Here is a 19,308-nt window from a genome sequence, read left to right as displayed (position 1 = left end):
AACATGATGCATTTCATAGCATGTTTATCCAACCTTTATTTTTTTTATAGGTTATGTCAGCTGAGTGAATATTAATAACCTTTAAGGTCAGAACTTTGAAAATGTACATCACCTGAATTGCAATTTAATAGATTTCAGGATCCTGATTATGTCAAAAATCTAGGGTACCAGAATCTTGAGTACTTGAATTGTTCATCTTTTGTTTGTGAAGGAAAAAAAAAACATAGGACAGCTGCCCTCATTTGTGAGTCTGATACATATGCTAGTTTCTAGTCTCCACTTTGCTGCTCTTTAGTTGCTTAATAAATGAGAAAACTATGGAATGTGGTCTATGATAGATTCCATGTTGGGTTGGTTGTTTACAATGCAACGCCAAACTCGAACTCAAAAGTTACACGGAGAGTTGGGATAAATTTGATGCAGCGAGAGGGACAATTCTTACACAGAAATAAATGAACCCAAATAGAGAAAGAAACATACAAATAGGAATCCTGTTAGACAAAAAAGCTGGTTTGGAAGAGGGGGATTGATGTCCTTTTAAAGACTCAAAAGAGTACTCATTTGATATAGTCTTCATTTGCCGATTCATAAAATTCATCATTATCAAGATCAAAAGTAGTTGGAGAAGTATATACAATGAACTAATATGACTGGGCATGAACTTATCAACATTTTCACTGAGTTTTCTGTGACTGTTATGTGCTACTCTTCCATGTCAGCTAACCATTTTGTGTTGATGCGTTCCATAATCCAACGCCCTTGTGCATCCTTGACAATCACACTTAAGGAGTAATGCTTTTGATTTGAGTTGAAAACCTTGTTGTATATACAATGTTTATAGAACAATGGTTCTGAGTATATTTAATCCCAAGCAATTTTTTTTTGCCTTCATTCCCTTCCAAGATGATTTGGACTCTTAACAACAAAATAGATCTTGTTCTCTCCTTCATGGATGAATTTTAGATATGCTTGTGGTATCCTATTTGTATGGTTTGGATTTGATTGAATTACTTAGTTTATGAGTTCCATAGATGTAGTATCCAAACTTAGTATCATATTCCCTGATATCATGCAAGAGGTAATGGAGCTTATGTAAAATTTAGAATCATATGTTGGGTATAAGCAGGATTGTAGGATTGCATGTCACAGAAAGTAGTAACTGAGCCATTTCTGAGGATTAACTTCATTTCTCATTTCAAATTTTGGCAGGGAGCTCAAGCTTGTGCTCTCTAATGCAGTGTGGCTCGTGTAAATTTGGACTGACATGCAAAATTCAATCACCCGATTCCAACTATGAGCTACAATTCATCCATGCCTTCTCTCTCTGATATGCCTCTTGTCCCTTCGGATACTCCGCTGCAGCGTACACCCCTTCAGCCAGAGAGCTGCAGCCTAAATTTGTTGCTAAGCAAGAGAAACTCTCTTCAAGAATGGCATCTGAGAACTAAACCAGCTGCACTCTCATTTTTGCATTATCATTGTTCTCACAAACATCACCAAACTTATTTTGCAATAAGCTAGGACCGATGCTGATGTCATGTTTGTCGGAGTCTTCTCAGCCTCCCTAATAAATGCAGGAGTCCTTCAGCAAGTTAGAAGGCCAAGCATTTTTGGAATCCAGGCTATTTCCTCTTCATACAGGTGCAGTCGCTAGCATTTTTCCCGGTATGCATCTGTAAAACCGGCTAGAATTTGCATCGAACATTGAGTATTTCTGTGATGATTATTTATTCTTCTAAGATTCAGTATGTAAACATAGGATACTCATGTTAGAACTTATATCTGACAGACAATGAAAGTTTTATTTCTGCGTTGGCATATGATAGGAGATCTTTTATGAACTAAATTTTGCTGTCCAAGTTAAGTTGTGTTCATCTGAAATCATCAGTTGAAGGTAGGAAATAACAGGAAGGCTTGCCTAAGGGTGCAAAGACAATTGTGTTCTCCATTAATATTTTTCGGTAGGTAGAGAATTCCTAAGGGTAAAGACAATTCTATGCAAGGAACACAGCAAAGTAGCTTCATAAATTTAGGAGAAAGGATGCTTCCTCACAAAGGGAGTCAGGATGACGTGGACGGGATCCTCTGACCCGTACCTCTGGTCCATTCCTCATAGGCGAGATTCTTTAGATCCCACTTCTATAATAAGTGGAGTTCAAAGAATCCCACCAATAAATAGGATGAACTCCATCCATAAATAGAATGATTTATCCTTTGAATTATACTTTGCAATCCAAAGAATCCACGCTTAAGATGATCGAACCCGACGACTATATATCAAAAATTATAAATATCTACCAATAAATAGAGTGATCTTTATGGTCCAAAGGATCCATGCTTGAGATGATCGGACCCGACAATTATATATCAAACTTGGGATGATCGGACCCCACAATTATATATCAAAACTTATAGGTCTCTGTAAAGTAGTAAGACCAATAGACCGAACATCCAATAGACCATGTATTCGGGCTGATGCATGCCATGGAAAGTCAAGGAAGTGGGTGAAGACGAGCTTTCGTGAATTAGAGAATCAACAAAAAAGTGTTGAGTGGCTTTGACTTCCTTCTTCTTTAAGGGCCTAGTACCTCTATCTCTTAGCCATGAATATTTGAATGAGATGAATCTGACTTTGTGGATGTCTTGAGAATGAAACAATCAGAAGCAAGCTGGATCAATCAGAATATTTTATTATCCATATGAGATATTTGGTTCCAACTAAGATAAATAAATAATAAATAATAATAATAATAAACTTGAGTTATGAAACGCATTGCATTTCGCAAAATCCTAGAATCTCATTCGACCTGTGACAGAACTATCGGATACAGGGAGTCTTCCTGGCTAATCTCCTGCCTTCCCATATTCCATAGCCTTCACAAGGATGGTTAGCATTTAGCATGGGACGTTCCCCTCATCGCCTTCCTTATCAACCTCGTCGGAGTCATCGTCGTCGGAGTCATTAGCGTCGTAGTGGTCGCTGTCGGAGGAGGACAAATGAGCCAACCGGCAATAGCCATGGAGGTGTCCGTTGACGCATACGAAGTACTCCAAGCTGCCTTGGTGCGCGCCGAGCCTCCGCGCAGCGCTCCTCGGCACCAGCCCAGCCGCCGTCATGCTCCACACCCGGGCGCCGCAGTAGGGGCACCGCACCCGCGCCTCCAGCTCCGCCCTCTTCCTGAGTAGACACGCCCTCGTTCTCGACCTCATGAACCCCCTGAACACGCCCCTGTACGCCCCCAAGTCCTCTCCTCCGCAGCCGCCGGGCGCCTCCGGGTGCTCGCAGGGGTCACTGACGAAGAGCAGGTCGCCCCAGCACCGCCGGGGGAGGAAGCTCCGCCCCGACGTCTTCGAGAACCGCGACACCCCCACGAAGTGCCCCTTCGCCGGCGTCTCCACCGGCGAGAAGAACCGCGTCGCCGCCGCGCAGCCGCAGCAGAAGAATAGCAGCTTCGCCAGCGCATACCACCCGCCTCCCAGCCGCCCCAACGGCTTCGCCCCGCTCGCTGTCAGCGCCGCCACCATCAGCGGCGCCCGCGCCGCACACAGCTCCCGGAAGAGCACCCGCCGGGCCACCGCCCGCAGCCGCCGGCTCAAGCACGCGACCAGGCAGATCACCTGCGGATCCCAGTTGATGCTCCGGAACACCAGAAACAGCACCTTCTCGTCCATGATCCCCGTGTTCCCGTCGCTGGCAGTTCTCGCCGGCGACGAATTAGGCAAAGATTTACAGCTCCGACGCCTACTACTACTCTCCATCGTCGCTGGTTGGAATCCGTAAATTCGATTCATTGATTTATGGAATCCAATTTTATTCGATAACGAATCGATTGCAAAAGACTGAGACGAGGAGGAAAGCGTTGGATTTGGCTAATATAGACTCTGTACGCGTGGCGGCTCCACACTACACCGGTCGAACCCGGTTCTCGTCGGACTTGCGATCCGCTGCTTCGCCGACACGCGTCCTTCAAAGCCATCGAGGACGTGTGTCGCGATCTGGCAGCTTCTTGACGGACGCGAATGCTTTAAAATAGGAAAGGCGAAGGACACGTGGGCATTTTCCAGCTGTTCAAGATATCGATCTGCGATGGGACCAGGAAAATATCTGCGAGACACAGGGCTTGGCACAGTCCTAATCAGGTAAGATCGATCCCAGTGTTTGCATAAGTTCCGCCGTGCGTTGGCCATTCAACTTTCTTGAACCTTCTTGATATGACGTGGGACTGAGGCCACTGACACGTCTCCAAGTTCCGTGGGGACACGTGCCGCGCCAGAAGCGATCCTGCAAAATTTATGGCTACGTGGGATGATCTTCGCCGTCCACGTATGTCTTGAAAACGTGTTTTTTTATAATTCCTGTCGGCTTATTTTTTAAATATGTACGGCTTGTTGCTGTAAAAGGCCAGAAATAAATAATAAAAATATTGGAAGCGAGTGTCCCTGAATTTTGTTGCACTGGGTTGGTTGATCGAATGCTTATGAACCAACCATTCCACAATTCAATTGATTGATTGATGTTGTTGCTCATCGATGTTTCATAATATCTTTCTTCTTAATATCCTTCGTCTTTAATTTCCACATAATGATCCAGTGCAACCTCCTCTTGATTTCCTGGGAAACAAAAGGAAAGCGATTTAACTATGTGCCAGGATTTATCCCTGTTTTCCGCCAAGGACAAGGTCGTCGGTGGCGTTGAACACGGTGAAGAGCACGGTCACAGTCGTTGGCACCGTCGACACTGAAAATTCTCGGGAAGGCAGGCGAAGAAGTCAACCCTCCTTGTTAAGCATAGATTGGAAAAGTATGATGAACCACGATAGCAGACAGTGCAATTCCCAATCTGATCTCTTGGCGAAGGAAGCAGTGCGGCGATGCTTTGGAGAGTTTTATCTTCGATAGGGGAGTTTGAATTTCTGTCTCCTATGAGTTGCAAACCAACTAGTGGCATAGGACAGAATATAAAATCAAAAGGCTTCGTATTTTTATTATTGTTCAAAAGTAATTCGTTTAAAATATTGGATAAAAGTATCTTCGACCCCGTAATAAGATGTGAAGAAGACATTTTACTCTAGTAAAAAAAAAGTATATTTATCCTTGATGATTTTTTTGAAAAAAGTTTTTGATTATGTCAATAAAATTTTATTTTTAAATTAAAATTTTAAATTTTAAGAATTGGATTATAATATTACATAGAAAAAAAATTTCAAATTGAAAAAAATAGGTGGCGGATATTTAGGGATGATAATTTCACCCGAATTCGATAGAGAATCTGATATCCGACTCAAATAGAGGAGGGTATGGAGGGACTATCAATACCTGATATCCGACCCGAATACCCGATTAAATAATATATATATATATATTAAAGAAAATTTTCTTTTTCCAAAATCAACTTACTATTTTTGTTGATATTAGGAGAAAACTATATAGACGTTTAATCTATTTTTTTAATTATATATATATTTTTTAATAGGTTGTTAATTTTAATATATTTTTGTTTAATGATAATAGTTGGATATATGGATGGCAATGGGTTGGGTTCGGGTCGGATTCTATATCCTCCGTCCCCATATCCATCGGGTATAGGATCTCCGATTGGTATGTTGGGACCAAAATGAAGCTAGGGGGTGAATAGCTCTTCGCGTGCTAGGTGCTCGTCGTTGCTTGTTTCTTCAGAGATATGCAGCGGAAATACCAGAAACAAACACACGAAACGTTAACAAGGATGGTTTACTTGGTATCCACCTCACAAGAGGTGACTAGTCCAAGGATCCACACCTACTCACACACCCTCCACTATGAAACACTCCTTTATGGTAACTACCAAAGGCGGAGAAGCCCTACAAGACTCTTAATACAAGAAAAAAGGGAAAGGTAATGAAATACAAGCATAAGCTTACAATGAGTACAAAAGCCCTAACCCTAGCTTCTTCTTCTTGCTTTTGATCCGCCTCTTGACTTGGAAGAACCTTCAAGAATTGGCGATCTGGAGCTTAGTGAGAGCTGTGAAGTTGCTGGTGAAGATGGTGATTGAACAGTAGAAGTTCTTCCGAAGAAGACGCACGCCTGCAGCCTTTATCTGCGCTAACGGTCGGATCCCGATCGATTGGATTGCTCCCAATCGATCGGGGAGGCTTTGGATCGATCCAGAGCGCCTCTGTGCTATGGGAATTTGCCTGGATCGATCGGCTGATCGATCCAGGGCTTATCGAGACAAATCGCGCCACCCCAATCGATCCACTGATCGATCCAGAGGCATTCTGTGCGTTCGCGACTGCCTCCCAATTGATCCACTGATCGATTGGGATGAAGCTTCTCGCAGGGACTTCCCAATCGATCGACCGATCGATTGGACTCAAGCCAATCGATCGGTTGATCGATCCAGCTGCTGGTTTTTGCCCAAAACCAAGTCCCAAGCCCCCAAACCAACATCTGGTCAATCCATGACCTGTTGGTTCATCATGCCTAGCATCCGATCACCCTTGACCTGCTAGGACTCCCTCACCAAGTGTCCGGTCAATCACGTTGACCCACTTGGACTTTTCCTCATCGTGCCAAGTATCCGGTCACTCCCTTGACCTACTTGGACTTTTCCCTTCTTGCCAAGTATCAGGTCAATCCCTTTGACTTACTTGGACTTTTACCAGATGTCTGGTCAACCTTGACCCATCTGGATTTCCGTTGCCTGGCTTCACTCACCAGGACTTCCCATCTACCTAGCTTCACTTACTAGGACTTTTACCTGGCTTCACTTACCAGGTTTTTCTTCTGCCTAGCTTCACTCACTAGGTCTTTCACCTGGCTTCACTCACCAGGATTTCCCTTCTGCCTAGCTTCACTCACTAGGTCTTTCACCTGGCTTCACTCACCAGGATTTTCCTTCTGCCTAACATCCCAGTTAGGACTTCCCAGCGAAGTATATGGTCAACCTTGACCTACTTGACTCTTCTTCAACAAACCTGATCAAGCCCTGATCAGAAGGGAATTACACCAACAATCTCCCCACACAAACAACTGCAATTGCATTATTCGTGTATTGTCAAACATCGAAACTCAAACCAAGACTCAAGCTTGGTCAACCAGGTCAACCTTGACCTGAGGGATATTGCACCAACAGGGTATACTCATACCCATTTAATAATCGGATATCTTCTATAATTATAATTTTTCTTTTTTCTATCCAACTATTATCATTCAACAAAAATATATTAAAATTAACGATCTATTAATATATATATATATAATTAAAAAAATAGATTAAACGTCTATATAGTCTTCTCCTAATATCAACAAAAATAGTAAGTTGATTTTGGAAAAAGAACTTTTTCTTTAATATATGTATATATATTATTTAATTGGGTATTCGGGTCGGATATCGGGTATTGATAGTCCCTCCATACCCTCCTCCATTCGGGTCGGATATCGGATCCTCCATCAGGTTCGGGTGAAATTCACTACAAAAAAAATCAGCATTAGAGACAGAATTTTCAGTCGCTAAACTATATTAGCGACTGATTAGCGACTGAATAACTGCGTCGATACGAGTTTTGTCGCTGACCATATTTAGAGACGGAATTTTAAATTCCATCGCTAGTTAGAGACAGAATATATATTTTGTCTCTAAATTTAGCAACGGAATATATATTCCGTCTCTAAAATATAGCAACGGTTTCTAGTTTATGTTTCTAATTAGAGACGGAATTTAAATGTTATGTCGCAAGTTATTGACATTTCAGACAAATTCAGGTCACTCAGCGACGGAAAATTATAGTTCCGTCGCAAGGTGTCGTTATAACAGTAAATTCCAAGGTGAAATTAGAGACGAAATATTAAAATTTCATCTCTAATTAGAGACGGAATATTAAAATTCCGCAGCACAATTTCATCTCTAATACTTGGAAATTTCAGCAGCACAATTTGGGTTCTGCAGTTATCCTTGTTTACATTTCATATCAATCTAAACCATCACATACGATGGTTTCCAAACAACACAATACATACATAATACAAAATAATATATGAATGCAAATATCAAACCAAGTATCCAATCCAAGCACACTACATTCCTACAACATCTCCAATAACAATAATCCAAGCACAAAACTAAAACTAAATATCCAATTAAAAAACAAAGATAATTATCCAAACATCCCCAACCATAAACACCTGATTGTATAGTACTACAACATCTGAAATTAAAAAACAAAATACAACACCTTCTAGGAAAGAAAATCCAATCTTAAGCTAGCGAGTAGTAATCAATCATGCAAAATGTTAATACGATAGATTACTAATAAAACAAAGAATAAACTAATATACAATTATGAGTAACATATTAAATTTAATATTATGAATTTATTTTACATACCTTAGTGCTAGTTTGGATATATGATGATGGTGTCGTATAGATATCAACGTTCCTGAAAAGATATAATACAATGTTAGACATAGTTTCATTAGTGAACAAAAAAAAAAAAAGGTAAACATCAAGATACCTATGGCAATCTACGGACCAGGGGGATTATTAGGGTTTTGAGTCTCCTGAGAGGCAAAACGATGCGGCGTTGCACTCATTTGATCCAAGAAGGCCTGCATATCCCGCCTAATTTTCTCAAGATCCAATCGGGATTGTCCCTCTGCTTGAAAATCTACCTCCAAGTTCAAGAGATGAGTCTTCAAATCTGTGTTTTCTTGCTCTAAGGCGTCACAATTAGATTTTTTCTATAAAAGAGAAGCTATACAAGAGTTTGCAAGCAGAAGAATTAGCAAAATGAAGCATGTATTTGAGGGAATGTGTTCATATATTTGTACCAGAGACTGAATTAAAAGTTCGGCTCTCATACAACTTGATGCAGTACGAACAAATTGTGCCACCAAAACAACTCAACTCTCGACAAATGGGGAAGCAAATAATATTATTAACTCAAGATGTACAAGGGTTCCAACCCCTTTATGTTTTGAGGAGAAACAAGAAATGCAGTACGAACAAATTGTGCCACCAAAACAACTCAACTCTTGACAAATGGGGAAGCAAATAATATTATTAACTCAAGATGTACAAGGGATCCAACCCCTTTATGCTTTGAGGAGAAACAAGAAACGAAAAGAGAGATTGAGGAGAAAAAAGAAATCACCAACGACGTGATGCTGCTTTGTGAAAGGGATGCTGCTGAGCTTCGATGACCGGACGGGGAAGTCGTGGCACTTCCGCTACTCCTACTGGAACAGCAGCCAGAGATTCGATGACCGAACGAGGAAGTCAAGAAAGGAAAAGAGAGATTGAGGAGAAAAGAGAAATCACCAGCGACCGAGCACACTCTGTAAGGAAGAAGCTCGTTGGTGATGATGACGAAAAGACTGCGTTGAGCCGAGTCAGAGTCCGGCGACGGCAACTGCTTGAGCGTCGGAGGAGAGGACGTCGGAGGAGAGGACGCCGGAGGAGACGGAGAGAAATGCAGGAGACGGAGCTCGAGTTGGAGTCCAGCGCCGACAACTATTCGAGCGTCGGAGGAGAGGAAATGCAGGAGACCGAGAGGCCGAAGTGAAGAACCTCTGTGCCCTAAATCTCAACCATAGCAACGGAATTAATAGTTCTGTCGCTAGTTAGAGACGGAATTAATAGTTTCATCTCTAATTCGCCTGGTGGGGCTTAATTCCCTGTTTGAATAGTGAAAAGAATAAATATTTCGTACGGAATCAAAATATCCGTCTCTATTTAGAGACGGAATCAAAATATCCGTCTCTATTTAGAGACGGATAATTTATTTTTGTTACTAATCTTTACGGATTCACTCATTTTAAAATTTAAAATGGCGAAAATAGAGACGGAAGTATATTTTCGTCTCTAAGTCGGTCGCTAAATGATAATTTTCTTATTGTGATTGCCATCCCTGCCCATTTATATATATACTTCATCCTAATTTTGATTATAAAAATATTATTATTTATATAAATAAAAATGATTTTTATTTATATATTCAATATTATTATAACTAAACCACATTATAAAAAAAATCAATATTGCTCTTTTAATAGATCTTTGTTTTTCTCAACAACTTGTTTAAAAATTTATTACTATTAATTTATATCATCGATTCAAATATAAGAGCATGAATAATTCAGAATTCTTTAAGTGTATAAGTCAATTTCAGACGAAGCTAACTGATGACTTATGCTAATATACTATTTAAAAATTTAAAAGTTTGATATATTTTGAACAAAGAGAGACCTAAGAATCCATTGGTTGTATTGATTAATGAGTATCATTATCTTAAAACTTATAATAAATTTGTGATAATTTATTTCAAGTTTTTATAAGTTTAAAAATCTACTACTCTCAATTTACATTAGAAAATATAAATACATTAAACAAGTTTCTAGAGGTATATTGATTTTTGTTTAAAATGATTTAAAATTTTCTAATTTCGTCGGTTAGTTTTAAATCATTCAAAAATTTAAAATTTTAATATTTTTCGAATCAAGTGTTACTTAGAGAATATTATTATCTATGTCTTTAAAATAAATTTATGATAAATTTTATCAAATATTTATAAATTTAAAAATTTATTCATCTCAATATATATTTTTAAATTAAGATACAAGGACATAAATATATTAAATAGACTTAAAAAATACAGGGATAAAATTAGTTGATTGACTTACAAAACTTCAAATAATGTCAAATAAAAAATGAATGTGTTCATGCAATCCTCCTTAATTTATGTCTTTGGAATTTAATAACGTGAATTGGGAGTAATAAATTTGTTGAAGGGGTTGAACAAAATTTAAACGGTAAAAAAGAGGATATAATGGGTATGTCATGCATACATTATGAAAGTTGGGTATTTAAATGAATAATACTGAAACTTTTACTAAAATGCCGTAATAAAAATAAGGGGCACTACTTTTTTTTGGGGTTACAAAACGAAAAGTGTATAGCTTGGCCACTAGTCCCAGGGCATTGCGAGGTAAATACGGAGAAAATTTGTATTTGGAGGTTGAAAATGAAAATTTGATGAAAAAAAAGGAAGTATCCATGTTGCAAGGGCAGATATGCAAATTTCCCGGTCGAAATAGAAGCCCCAGGCTTGCGTAGGGTTTCGCCGGTGCTCTCGCGAATTCGATCGGCTCCCATCCCTTCGACCCACCGCCTCTTTCCACAAGCTTCGCCGCCCTCGATATCCGTAAGTTTTCATCGATTTTTTATTGGTAGATGAACGCCTCTCATCGATTCTGTTTAGATCTAACAAAGAGTAATCTGCAGAAGCCTAGAGTAAGTTCTTTTCATCGCTCAGATTCCCTTAGGCGTTTTTGTTATGGTTTTTTTTTTTTCCTTTCTTCTGTTCATCCTGTTATTTGTCTTTGTTTAGTTATTAAAAGCTGATGTTCTGTATTTCGAATTGTTAAGATTTTTGTTGAAAGCTGGGAATAGTTCTTCTGTGTGAACCAATTTTAATCCATGCATTTTAAAGGAAACACTTTTTGTTGGGGTGCTATATATTTATGAGACGGTTTTGTTTAGATCTTATAGATTTGGAACTTTTGTTTTTTCGATTTGTCATTTGCATGACAAATTTGCTGGTGGCAACAAGTTGCAATTGAGTTCATACTTCTGATTTGATGTTTTTTTTTTTAAAAAAAAAGATATTTCGAAATGAATTCAGTGAATTTACTGAAGCACAAAAAAAAAAAAATTCATACATGTTTTCTGTAGATGCTTGACTTCATCTGATTGTAGATCCAGATGGCTGGTAGAGGTCGTGGACGACGCCAAGCTTTTGAAGAGGTTCGGCGTGGTTATCCTGCTCCTCCAGGACCACTTGTTCGTGGACCTTTCCCCCAGCCTCTTCACCCAGCAGCACTTGAAGAGGAACTTGAATTGCAAATGATGGACATAAGGAGGCTTTTGGCAGAGAACTGTGGGCTAGCTGAGGATCGTGCGACTTTTCACCGGGAGTTGGCTGCTGCTAGGGAGGAACTTCACAGGATGAACTTGGTGATTTCAGATATCCAAGCTGAGAAAGAAGCTCACACAAGGGACCTGATTGAAAAAGGATTAAAGCTAGAAGCTGATCTGAGAGCTACTGAACCTCTGAGAGAGGAGGTCACAGAACTACGGACAGAAATTAAGAAGCTTACTACTATTCGACAAGAGCTCAACAATCAGGTTCGTTCTCTTACGCACGATCTGACAAGGGCTCAATCTGATAATCAACAGATCCCAGCTCTGAAGGCTGAAATTGATGGGCTTCATCAAGAACTTATGCATCTTCGGTTAGACTTTGACTAACTGCACAGCTCTTCTCCTGCCATGCCTCTTTGCTTAAACTCACACTTCTCTTTGTGTAGGATGTCTGTTGAATATGAAAAGAAATCAAACTTTGAACTGATGGAACAAAGACAATCAATGGAGAAGAACATGGTTTCCATGGTGCGTGAGATTGAAAAATTACGTGCTGAATTGGCTAGTGCTGAGGGGAGGACACAGGCTGCAAGTAATGTTGCTGAGCTCTAATACTCCTATGCTTTTCTTATTAGCTTCAATCACCATTAGCTATCCTTGTCAGCAATTCAAGATCAGGGTATTTTTACACAATAGTTTAAAGCTGAATATTTATACAAACCAAGTAAAAATTTTCAGTGATGCTGCTAGCAGATTGTGCTTATCGTATACAAGTTTGTTGGGGATGATTTCTCATTCAATCTTTTTGTCAGTGCTGCATGTTTTCTTTGCATTGGCTTAGGTTTTTCTTTTAAAAAAATTAAAGTCAATTCTGGAGTCTGAACTTTCCCCATTGATTTTATTTAACTTTGCTGTATGACGGTTTACTGAAGGCGGAAGTTATGGGACTAAACTTGGCAGCTCTGAAGGACCCTATCCTTCAACATATGGATATGAATATGGCATTAAGCCTGTAAGTTTACTTTGGAGATTCAGTTCAGTACCAAGTTGGCGATTCATAGCTATTAATGTGCTTTTCCACTGTATCTTTCACAGCCTGTTGCTGATAAGACTAATCTGTACGGTGCTGGCTCTGGATCATGGGGAGCAATCAGCAAGTCTCACCTCGCTCGTCGTTGAGAATCTAGTTCAATTACCCTCTAAATAGGATCTATGCTATTTCTATTGCTGATGCTTGCGCACTAGACATTTAGATGGTTTTCTAGCTTCACAATTGGTGCATGCTCCACCAGTTCACTCAGAAGACTGCTTTTCAGAAGCTAGATAACATCACTTATTATCTTCATTTTTAGTCAGTTTGAGGCATGCTCTATATGATTTTAATTTGGAATTATGGGATGTCAAATATATTTTATGTGGTTCTCAATCTACTTTTATACTGTATTTTTAGATTGTTTTGTGGATTAATTATGCATCAATCATGTTGGTTAACATTTTGTTTTCTACAAGCCATTGCATGCTGTTGTATTCACATTGTTGCCTTCAATTAACACTGAAGGAATGAATATGCTATCAAGGATGCAATGTACATTTCTAGGCCACTTTACTAGCATAGTACTAACTCAAATTAGCAATTGGTTAACCAACTTTACATGGTATTAGAGCAATATCCCATATATTCAATTGCATTTGATATTTAATTCATGTCTTAGGTTAACTTTGTCAAGTGAATTATATACATTCACAAATGGAGTACATGTGTGTGAGGAATTTTACAGGTATAAATGTATAGATTGGCTTGTAACTCGAGCTTTTGAATAAGTGGTTACTTAATCAACTTTATATATACAATTATACATATAGTATTTGGAAGATCATTGAGGAAGAATGTGGAATCACCTCACTTTCTTTTGCATGAGTCTAGATTTACGTGGAAGTGGTTTCAGGACCAACATGGAATGAGATCTTTAGACACAACTGGTTTTATCTTATATCCTTCCTATGTCACCAACACCGGTGTTCCATTCTTGTTGAACTTTAATGGGAACATTCTATCGGATGCTTGTTCCTTGCATTTCTAACTGAGCAGTATCAGTGGATTACTATTATTGGACAGTAATGGTTCACCATTCTTAGCCTGTGTGAACTCTAATGTGATTGGTTAGGCATTTGAAGGTGTGAGAGCAACAAAAAAAATTAGCTGTTTGAATTTAGATGTACTATGAGTCCTGCATGACATGATAATTAATTATTTTTTGTTGCATCTATTGTGTTATTTTTTGGCTAATGTTTATGGAAATGGTGGTGGTCTGTGAAATGTAGCAGAGATACAGTTCTTCAATGCTTATCAGTGTTTGAGGAAAATGTTCTTGGACTTGAAATCTTAAGCTTGCCAAAGAATTAATAGTTTTTGTTAACATTTTCATTTGCTTTACATAGTGCGCTATCCAGATGTTATGATTATCTGTTTCTCATGCTGTGGAAATGGGTATCTTGTGAATTCTTTTGGTTGATTTTCCAAATTACTTAATTTGTTAGGTATATTTAGAAGTGAATTTATTATTAGACTTGATGTTAATCATTAAGATAGTCTGGCAGGGAAAGACCATTTTCATGGTAAACAATTTTATATTCATGGACAATGGGAATGTAACCTTGATGAAGATGAATTCAGTCAAGCTAACCAAGGGTTAAAGCGTATACATAATTTTTCATGAGATAGGTTATGAAGGATGAAGTGATGAAAGTTTCAGTAGGTTGGGAAGTGCATCTTAGTGTTTTCGTGTTAATTAATATATGCTTTAGCTACATATATATACACACACATATTCTTTTTGGTTGCTTATGTTAACAGAAGTATTGGGGCTCTGGTAGATATTGGTTGAGATGAAGAGGGGATTTAGTTCTTCAAAACTGATTAGACTGCGAAAAAAAACTGAGATTTTACTTGAATAAGTTAATAGTCATAGTGTTAAGCAAAAGGTGGCTCGGAAGTGGAGGTTATTGTTAGGAAAATGTATATGATTTAATATTCAGGAGACACTTTTTGCATTGGAAGATTTAGTCCATCTCCTCAGCTGATTGATGGGAATTCTAATTTTAACACAACATTGTATGGCAATATAGCCAATATCTTTGCCTTATGTAGTGCACTATGATCATGTGTTCCTCCGTGTGTAAGGGGCATTAGGCTACAGTTCACCATTTATCCTTTAACCTGTGCAATGTCTCCTATCAAATGCTATGCATTCGTTTTGAAGAGTTCCAAACATTCTTATGTGTTGGATTAGAGACTTGATTTATTACCATCAGGTGTTAGCTTTCTTCTTTCTTTGGCACACTTGTTAGTTGTTTTCAAGTGTTTTGTCTGTCATTCGATATGAAGATTGATGCATACGCAAACAAACCACAGTTGGGCAATTCCACTAATAGTTGATAAGATGGTTCTGTTAAGATGTTGCAAAAGACGCAGAATGGAGATTGTTTTCATCGTAAATGGTTCATTGAAGTTTATCTAGTTGGATGATGTGAAATAAGCCTTTGTGATGGCTGACAATGTTCTCTTGTTCATTTTCACTCGCTTGGATTGCTTTCAAGTCTGTACCAGATTCCTTTCATCATTTTAATTTTCTGTTAGCTTGCCTGAAGTTCTCCCGTGATACCATGAGAATAATCTGTATGAAGTCTTCTCTGAATCTTTCAATTGATGTGGGTATGGGGATCTGAAATTGTGGACCAAAGATTGGGAACTGTAATATAGCTCCACCCAATCGAAGGATTTTCCAAATAGTCTGTAATTATATGAAATAATACCTTCACACTAAAAGAGAATCAAGATCAAGCCCCAAATCTTCGAGTGGAGGATCTAGGATAGACCGCCAACATTGTGGAGAGGTGATATGCTTGGAGTTGTTCTGCTGTGTATGACCAGAATCTTAGAAGGGCTGTCTATGATCAAAATCATAGAGGCAAGTATTTTCTACTGTCAGAATTTGATTGAATAGTTTCTGAAGTGCTTGTTTGACTTCTCATATTGTTCTAGACATTGATGTTTTTTGGAATTATTGTATTTGACAGTACATTTTCTCCGCTTGATGCAAGTTCCACTATATGTATTTTAGGTGCAAGAATACTTGGTCTTTTGGGGATATTCCTTTTGAACATAAATCTAGTATACTTTTTGGCAAAGGTGGTGCTAAGACCAAATGACAGACCTGTAGTCACTATCTAGAGTTTGTTGGTTTACAAGCCTAAACAAGAAGAAATGGTCCTAGAAAGGTGCCAGCAGCAAGGCTTTTCATTTATTTGATGAAACTTTAGGTTACAATCTATGTGCCATTACTTGGTTTCCAATCATTTAATTTGGTAATTTAGATTGGTTGCCTAAGTAGATTTAGTGAGGATCAAGAATTCTGGATTTAGAGTAATGGAAAGAGAAGCAACTTCAGATGGAAATTTTGTTGTTTAGATAGAGTTTTATCTCAAGATCTACTTGATTATCTTTAGGTTTACTATGTTGCTTTCATTGATTGGTATAGCTTTACTGAAGACTTTACTAGAATGTGAGTGCATGGTGCTTGTTAAGCTGTCATGGTTAGAAGTTTCACTCATTAGCATAGCCACCTAGGGACACTCGGATCAGGACATTGTGATCTATTGAAACTGTAGCATTGACTTTAAGTGTAGTTCATTTGAATTTCACTGTCATTGAGCTCAAGTTCATCCAGAGGTAAAAAGTGAAAACTTGAATTATGATTTAAGTTGGATTGCAGTCAAAACCTGTGCTTGAATAAAACTCTAACTTGATTTGACAACTAAAAATTTAGTTGCTTATCAAAATATGATACTTGCATAAAGTCTTATCAAGTTTATAAATGAGTTTATGGTATGGGAGTAAATGTAAGATCTGGTGAAGACTGCTGGCATTGATCAGCTGGAGGTGACACTTGATTGGATTGGAGGCTACTGAGCAACCACAGCCTTGATGTTGCACTAACGTGGAAGGGGAAAATTGACTTAGTTGAGAAAAGTGATAATGCAATCTTCATAGAGATAAAGAGAATAAAGAGACAAGTTGAGTAAACCAGTGATATGTGTGTGTGTGTGTGTGTGTGTGTGTGTGTGTCTACACACACACACACACACACACACACACACAACACACTTTCTTACCATACACCACACACTAAATTTTCTTCCACTAACATACCTGACTTCTACAATGCTGCACCTTAACTCCCTCAAAGTTTCGCATAACTACCCCTCCCTGTAATAATCAATCATTTTTATTGTGTTTACCTGAGATCTATTGGTGCAACGTGTAGCTAGTTCAGTTTTAAGAAGGTCCAATACTGGCTTTCATGCTTTCACTTATCCATTTTATTATTTTAAGGAACCTGTGTTAAATGATTCTCTTTTTGTTTGCAGAGGGAGTTAATTTCTCCTTATCCATGAATGTTGCTATGTTGTGTTCAACTTAGATCCTGTCCATTGGTGAATTTGGTATTGCTTTTGTTCTGGGAGTTGATTGCTAATGTCATTCAGGAGAAACGGCATTACCCAGGTAACTCTCATATATACTTGATTGCTTTGCTGTCAATAGAAGGTGATTTCTATTAATGTTAATTCCTATGTGACAGTTTAGGAATTTTAGTTGTGGATTTTTTATAACTATAGTTTGCTATTTTGAAAGCCTTTTCAATCTCAGTCCAAACATGATAGTTACAAGAGAAATAATATACAGGGTGCATATGTAATTTGAAAATACAAATCAATTTGTGTACCTATTTGATTTCTGTTTTTTTTTTTGGTGGGAAAGCTTTCTTCCTCTGTTCTATTCTCATAATTTTTCATTCAGAGCCCACGGCCTGAGGAAGCAGTTTGCAAAGTCTTCTTGTTCTCGTATCAATTTATGTTAACAAACCGTCTTGTTTTTTTTCCTTTACTTAATAACCTCATAAGAAAGCTCTTGATACCTCTCTAAGGTTTGAAATCTAAGCTTCAGTTTCATATTTGATAAAAAAACAAAATAATCACTGGTAATAAGATCTGATCAGAAATTTTGAAAAATATCAGGAATGTTCTGACGTATTGTTTTGTGCCCCTTTGTAAAAGTCTCGTCACATTCTGGGACATGCTATACGTTCTGTTTCTTGATCAGGGGTTTTTTCATAGTGACAGAACTAAAAGAATTTGAACTCAGCTGTGTATTTCTTGTCAGGTTCATCGAGGTTTTGAAGCCATCACTGGGAAATAATGCTACTGAAATTGATGCAATCTGCCATGGTGGTTTTGCATCTTCCAGGACGATCACGACTTTGCAATCCTGTTCTCTTCTCCCATCACGAGTGTTAGGTTACATTTACATATTCTCCAGCTTTGACAGTACGGGTAAGCATAATCGTTCATAATCTGGGTCTTCATGTAACCATGTAGGTTAGACGCAATACAAGACATGAGGTTACACTTGCTCGGGTCAGATTGGATCCTACCAATGTGCCAGATCCAAATATCCCTGTTCCTAACCTATCTTGGCTTAAAGCTCTTGAGGATGTATCAAACTGGTCAGATCTTATATGATTTCTACGTTTGTAAGTGTAGTCTTATCCTGAACCTTGGTGCATACGACCGTAGTAAAATTTTCAATCTCTTCGTGAATTGTGACTTCAACCTACTCTTGGCCATTCTTTCCCAAGCGATTGCCAAAAAAAAATAATCTAAATTTAATAATTTAACTTTTCTTCTTGTTATTTTGCAGCCAGTCTGTGCGGTTGCTGGCGCAGTGGAGTGGTGCATTGCTATGTGTAGTTCCCGAAGCCATGCTAATGGAGTATGGCATCCCCTCGTTTTTTTGCCCTGGTTCTTGCCTGTTGATGTTGGATTGTGAAACTATCATATTGAGAAGAGGGGTCTCAACAGCTGTGGTCCTGTTTTTGGGTTCCCTCAACCCCTTTCATTCTCAGACAATTTCCGGATTTCCGTTTCCTCTCTCATCCTGTCATTACCGTTCTTCAAAAATGTATTTTGTATCAAAATTGTTTAATGAAGTCTTTTCTGAAAAAAAGGAAGAAAATAGTTTAATGAAGGGACAAATTGAGATTTCATGTTATTTATGTTCGCAAAAAGAAAATGAAATTCCAAAATGTTTTTAGTTATAAAATGAACATTAAATTTATAAATTGAATAAACCGTATTTTATTTAAAGGTTACATTCTGCTATAGTATCAGGATTGAGTCCTCTTCTGACCCCATGGGTCATCTGAGATGATAAATCGTGGTATGTTTATCACATAAGACCGTAGGATCGAATCGTGAAATTATCGGGGCGTAAATTTCTGAATCTTGTGCAACTTATCTCATCATCATTTGTTTTCTTTGTTGTCATGATTTATCTCTCGCATGATGGC

General features: G+C 38.4%; 2 protein-coding genes across 3 annotated transcripts; one reads left to right on the top strand and one right to left on the bottom strand.

The window, feature by feature from the left end:
- Window positions 1–2,756: 2,756 nt before the first annotated feature.
- On the bottom strand, window positions 2,757–3,863 carry LOC121989212 (EID1-like F-box protein 3). The gene has a single exon (XM_042543108.1). It carries the CDS (start codon window positions 3,790–3,792, stop codon window positions 2,896–2,898), a length of 897 nt encoding a protein of 298 aa, XP_042399042.1. The 5' UTR covers window positions 3,793–3,863; the 3' UTR covers window positions 2,757–2,895.
- A 7,184-nt stretch (window positions 3,864–11,047) lies between these two features.
- On the top strand, window positions 11,048–13,369 carry LOC121989211 (protein FLX-like 3). 2 transcript variants are annotated; one of them, XM_042543107.1, is made up of 5 exons: window positions 11,048–11,183; window positions 11,744–12,273; window positions 12,349–12,494; window positions 12,835–12,914; window positions 12,998–13,369. In XM_042543107.1, the coding sequence occupies exons 2-5, from the start codon at window positions 11,744–11,746 to the stop codon at window positions 13,079–13,081; spliced, it is 840 nt and encodes a 279-aa protein (XP_042399041.1). In that variant the 5' UTR covers window positions 11,048–11,183; the 3' UTR covers window positions 13,082–13,369. The 2 variants fall into 2 exon arrangements, with proteins under 2 accessions (XP_042399041.1, XP_042399040.1); XM_042543106.1 differs by having other exon boundaries at window positions 11,738–12,273.
- Window positions 13,370–19,308: the final 5,939 nt, after the last annotated feature.

The sequence above is a fragment of the Zingiber officinale genome, chromosome 6B (assembly GCF_018446385.1).
Source record: "Zingiber officinale cultivar Zhangliang chromosome 6B, Zo_v1.1, whole genome shotgun sequence".
NCBI classification, from domain to species: Eukaryota; Viridiplantae; Streptophyta; class Magnoliopsida; order Zingiberales; family Zingiberaceae; genus Zingiber; species Zingiber officinale.
Note: the sequence above shows the minus strand (reverse complement) of the source record. Positions and strands in the feature narration are given on the sequence as shown.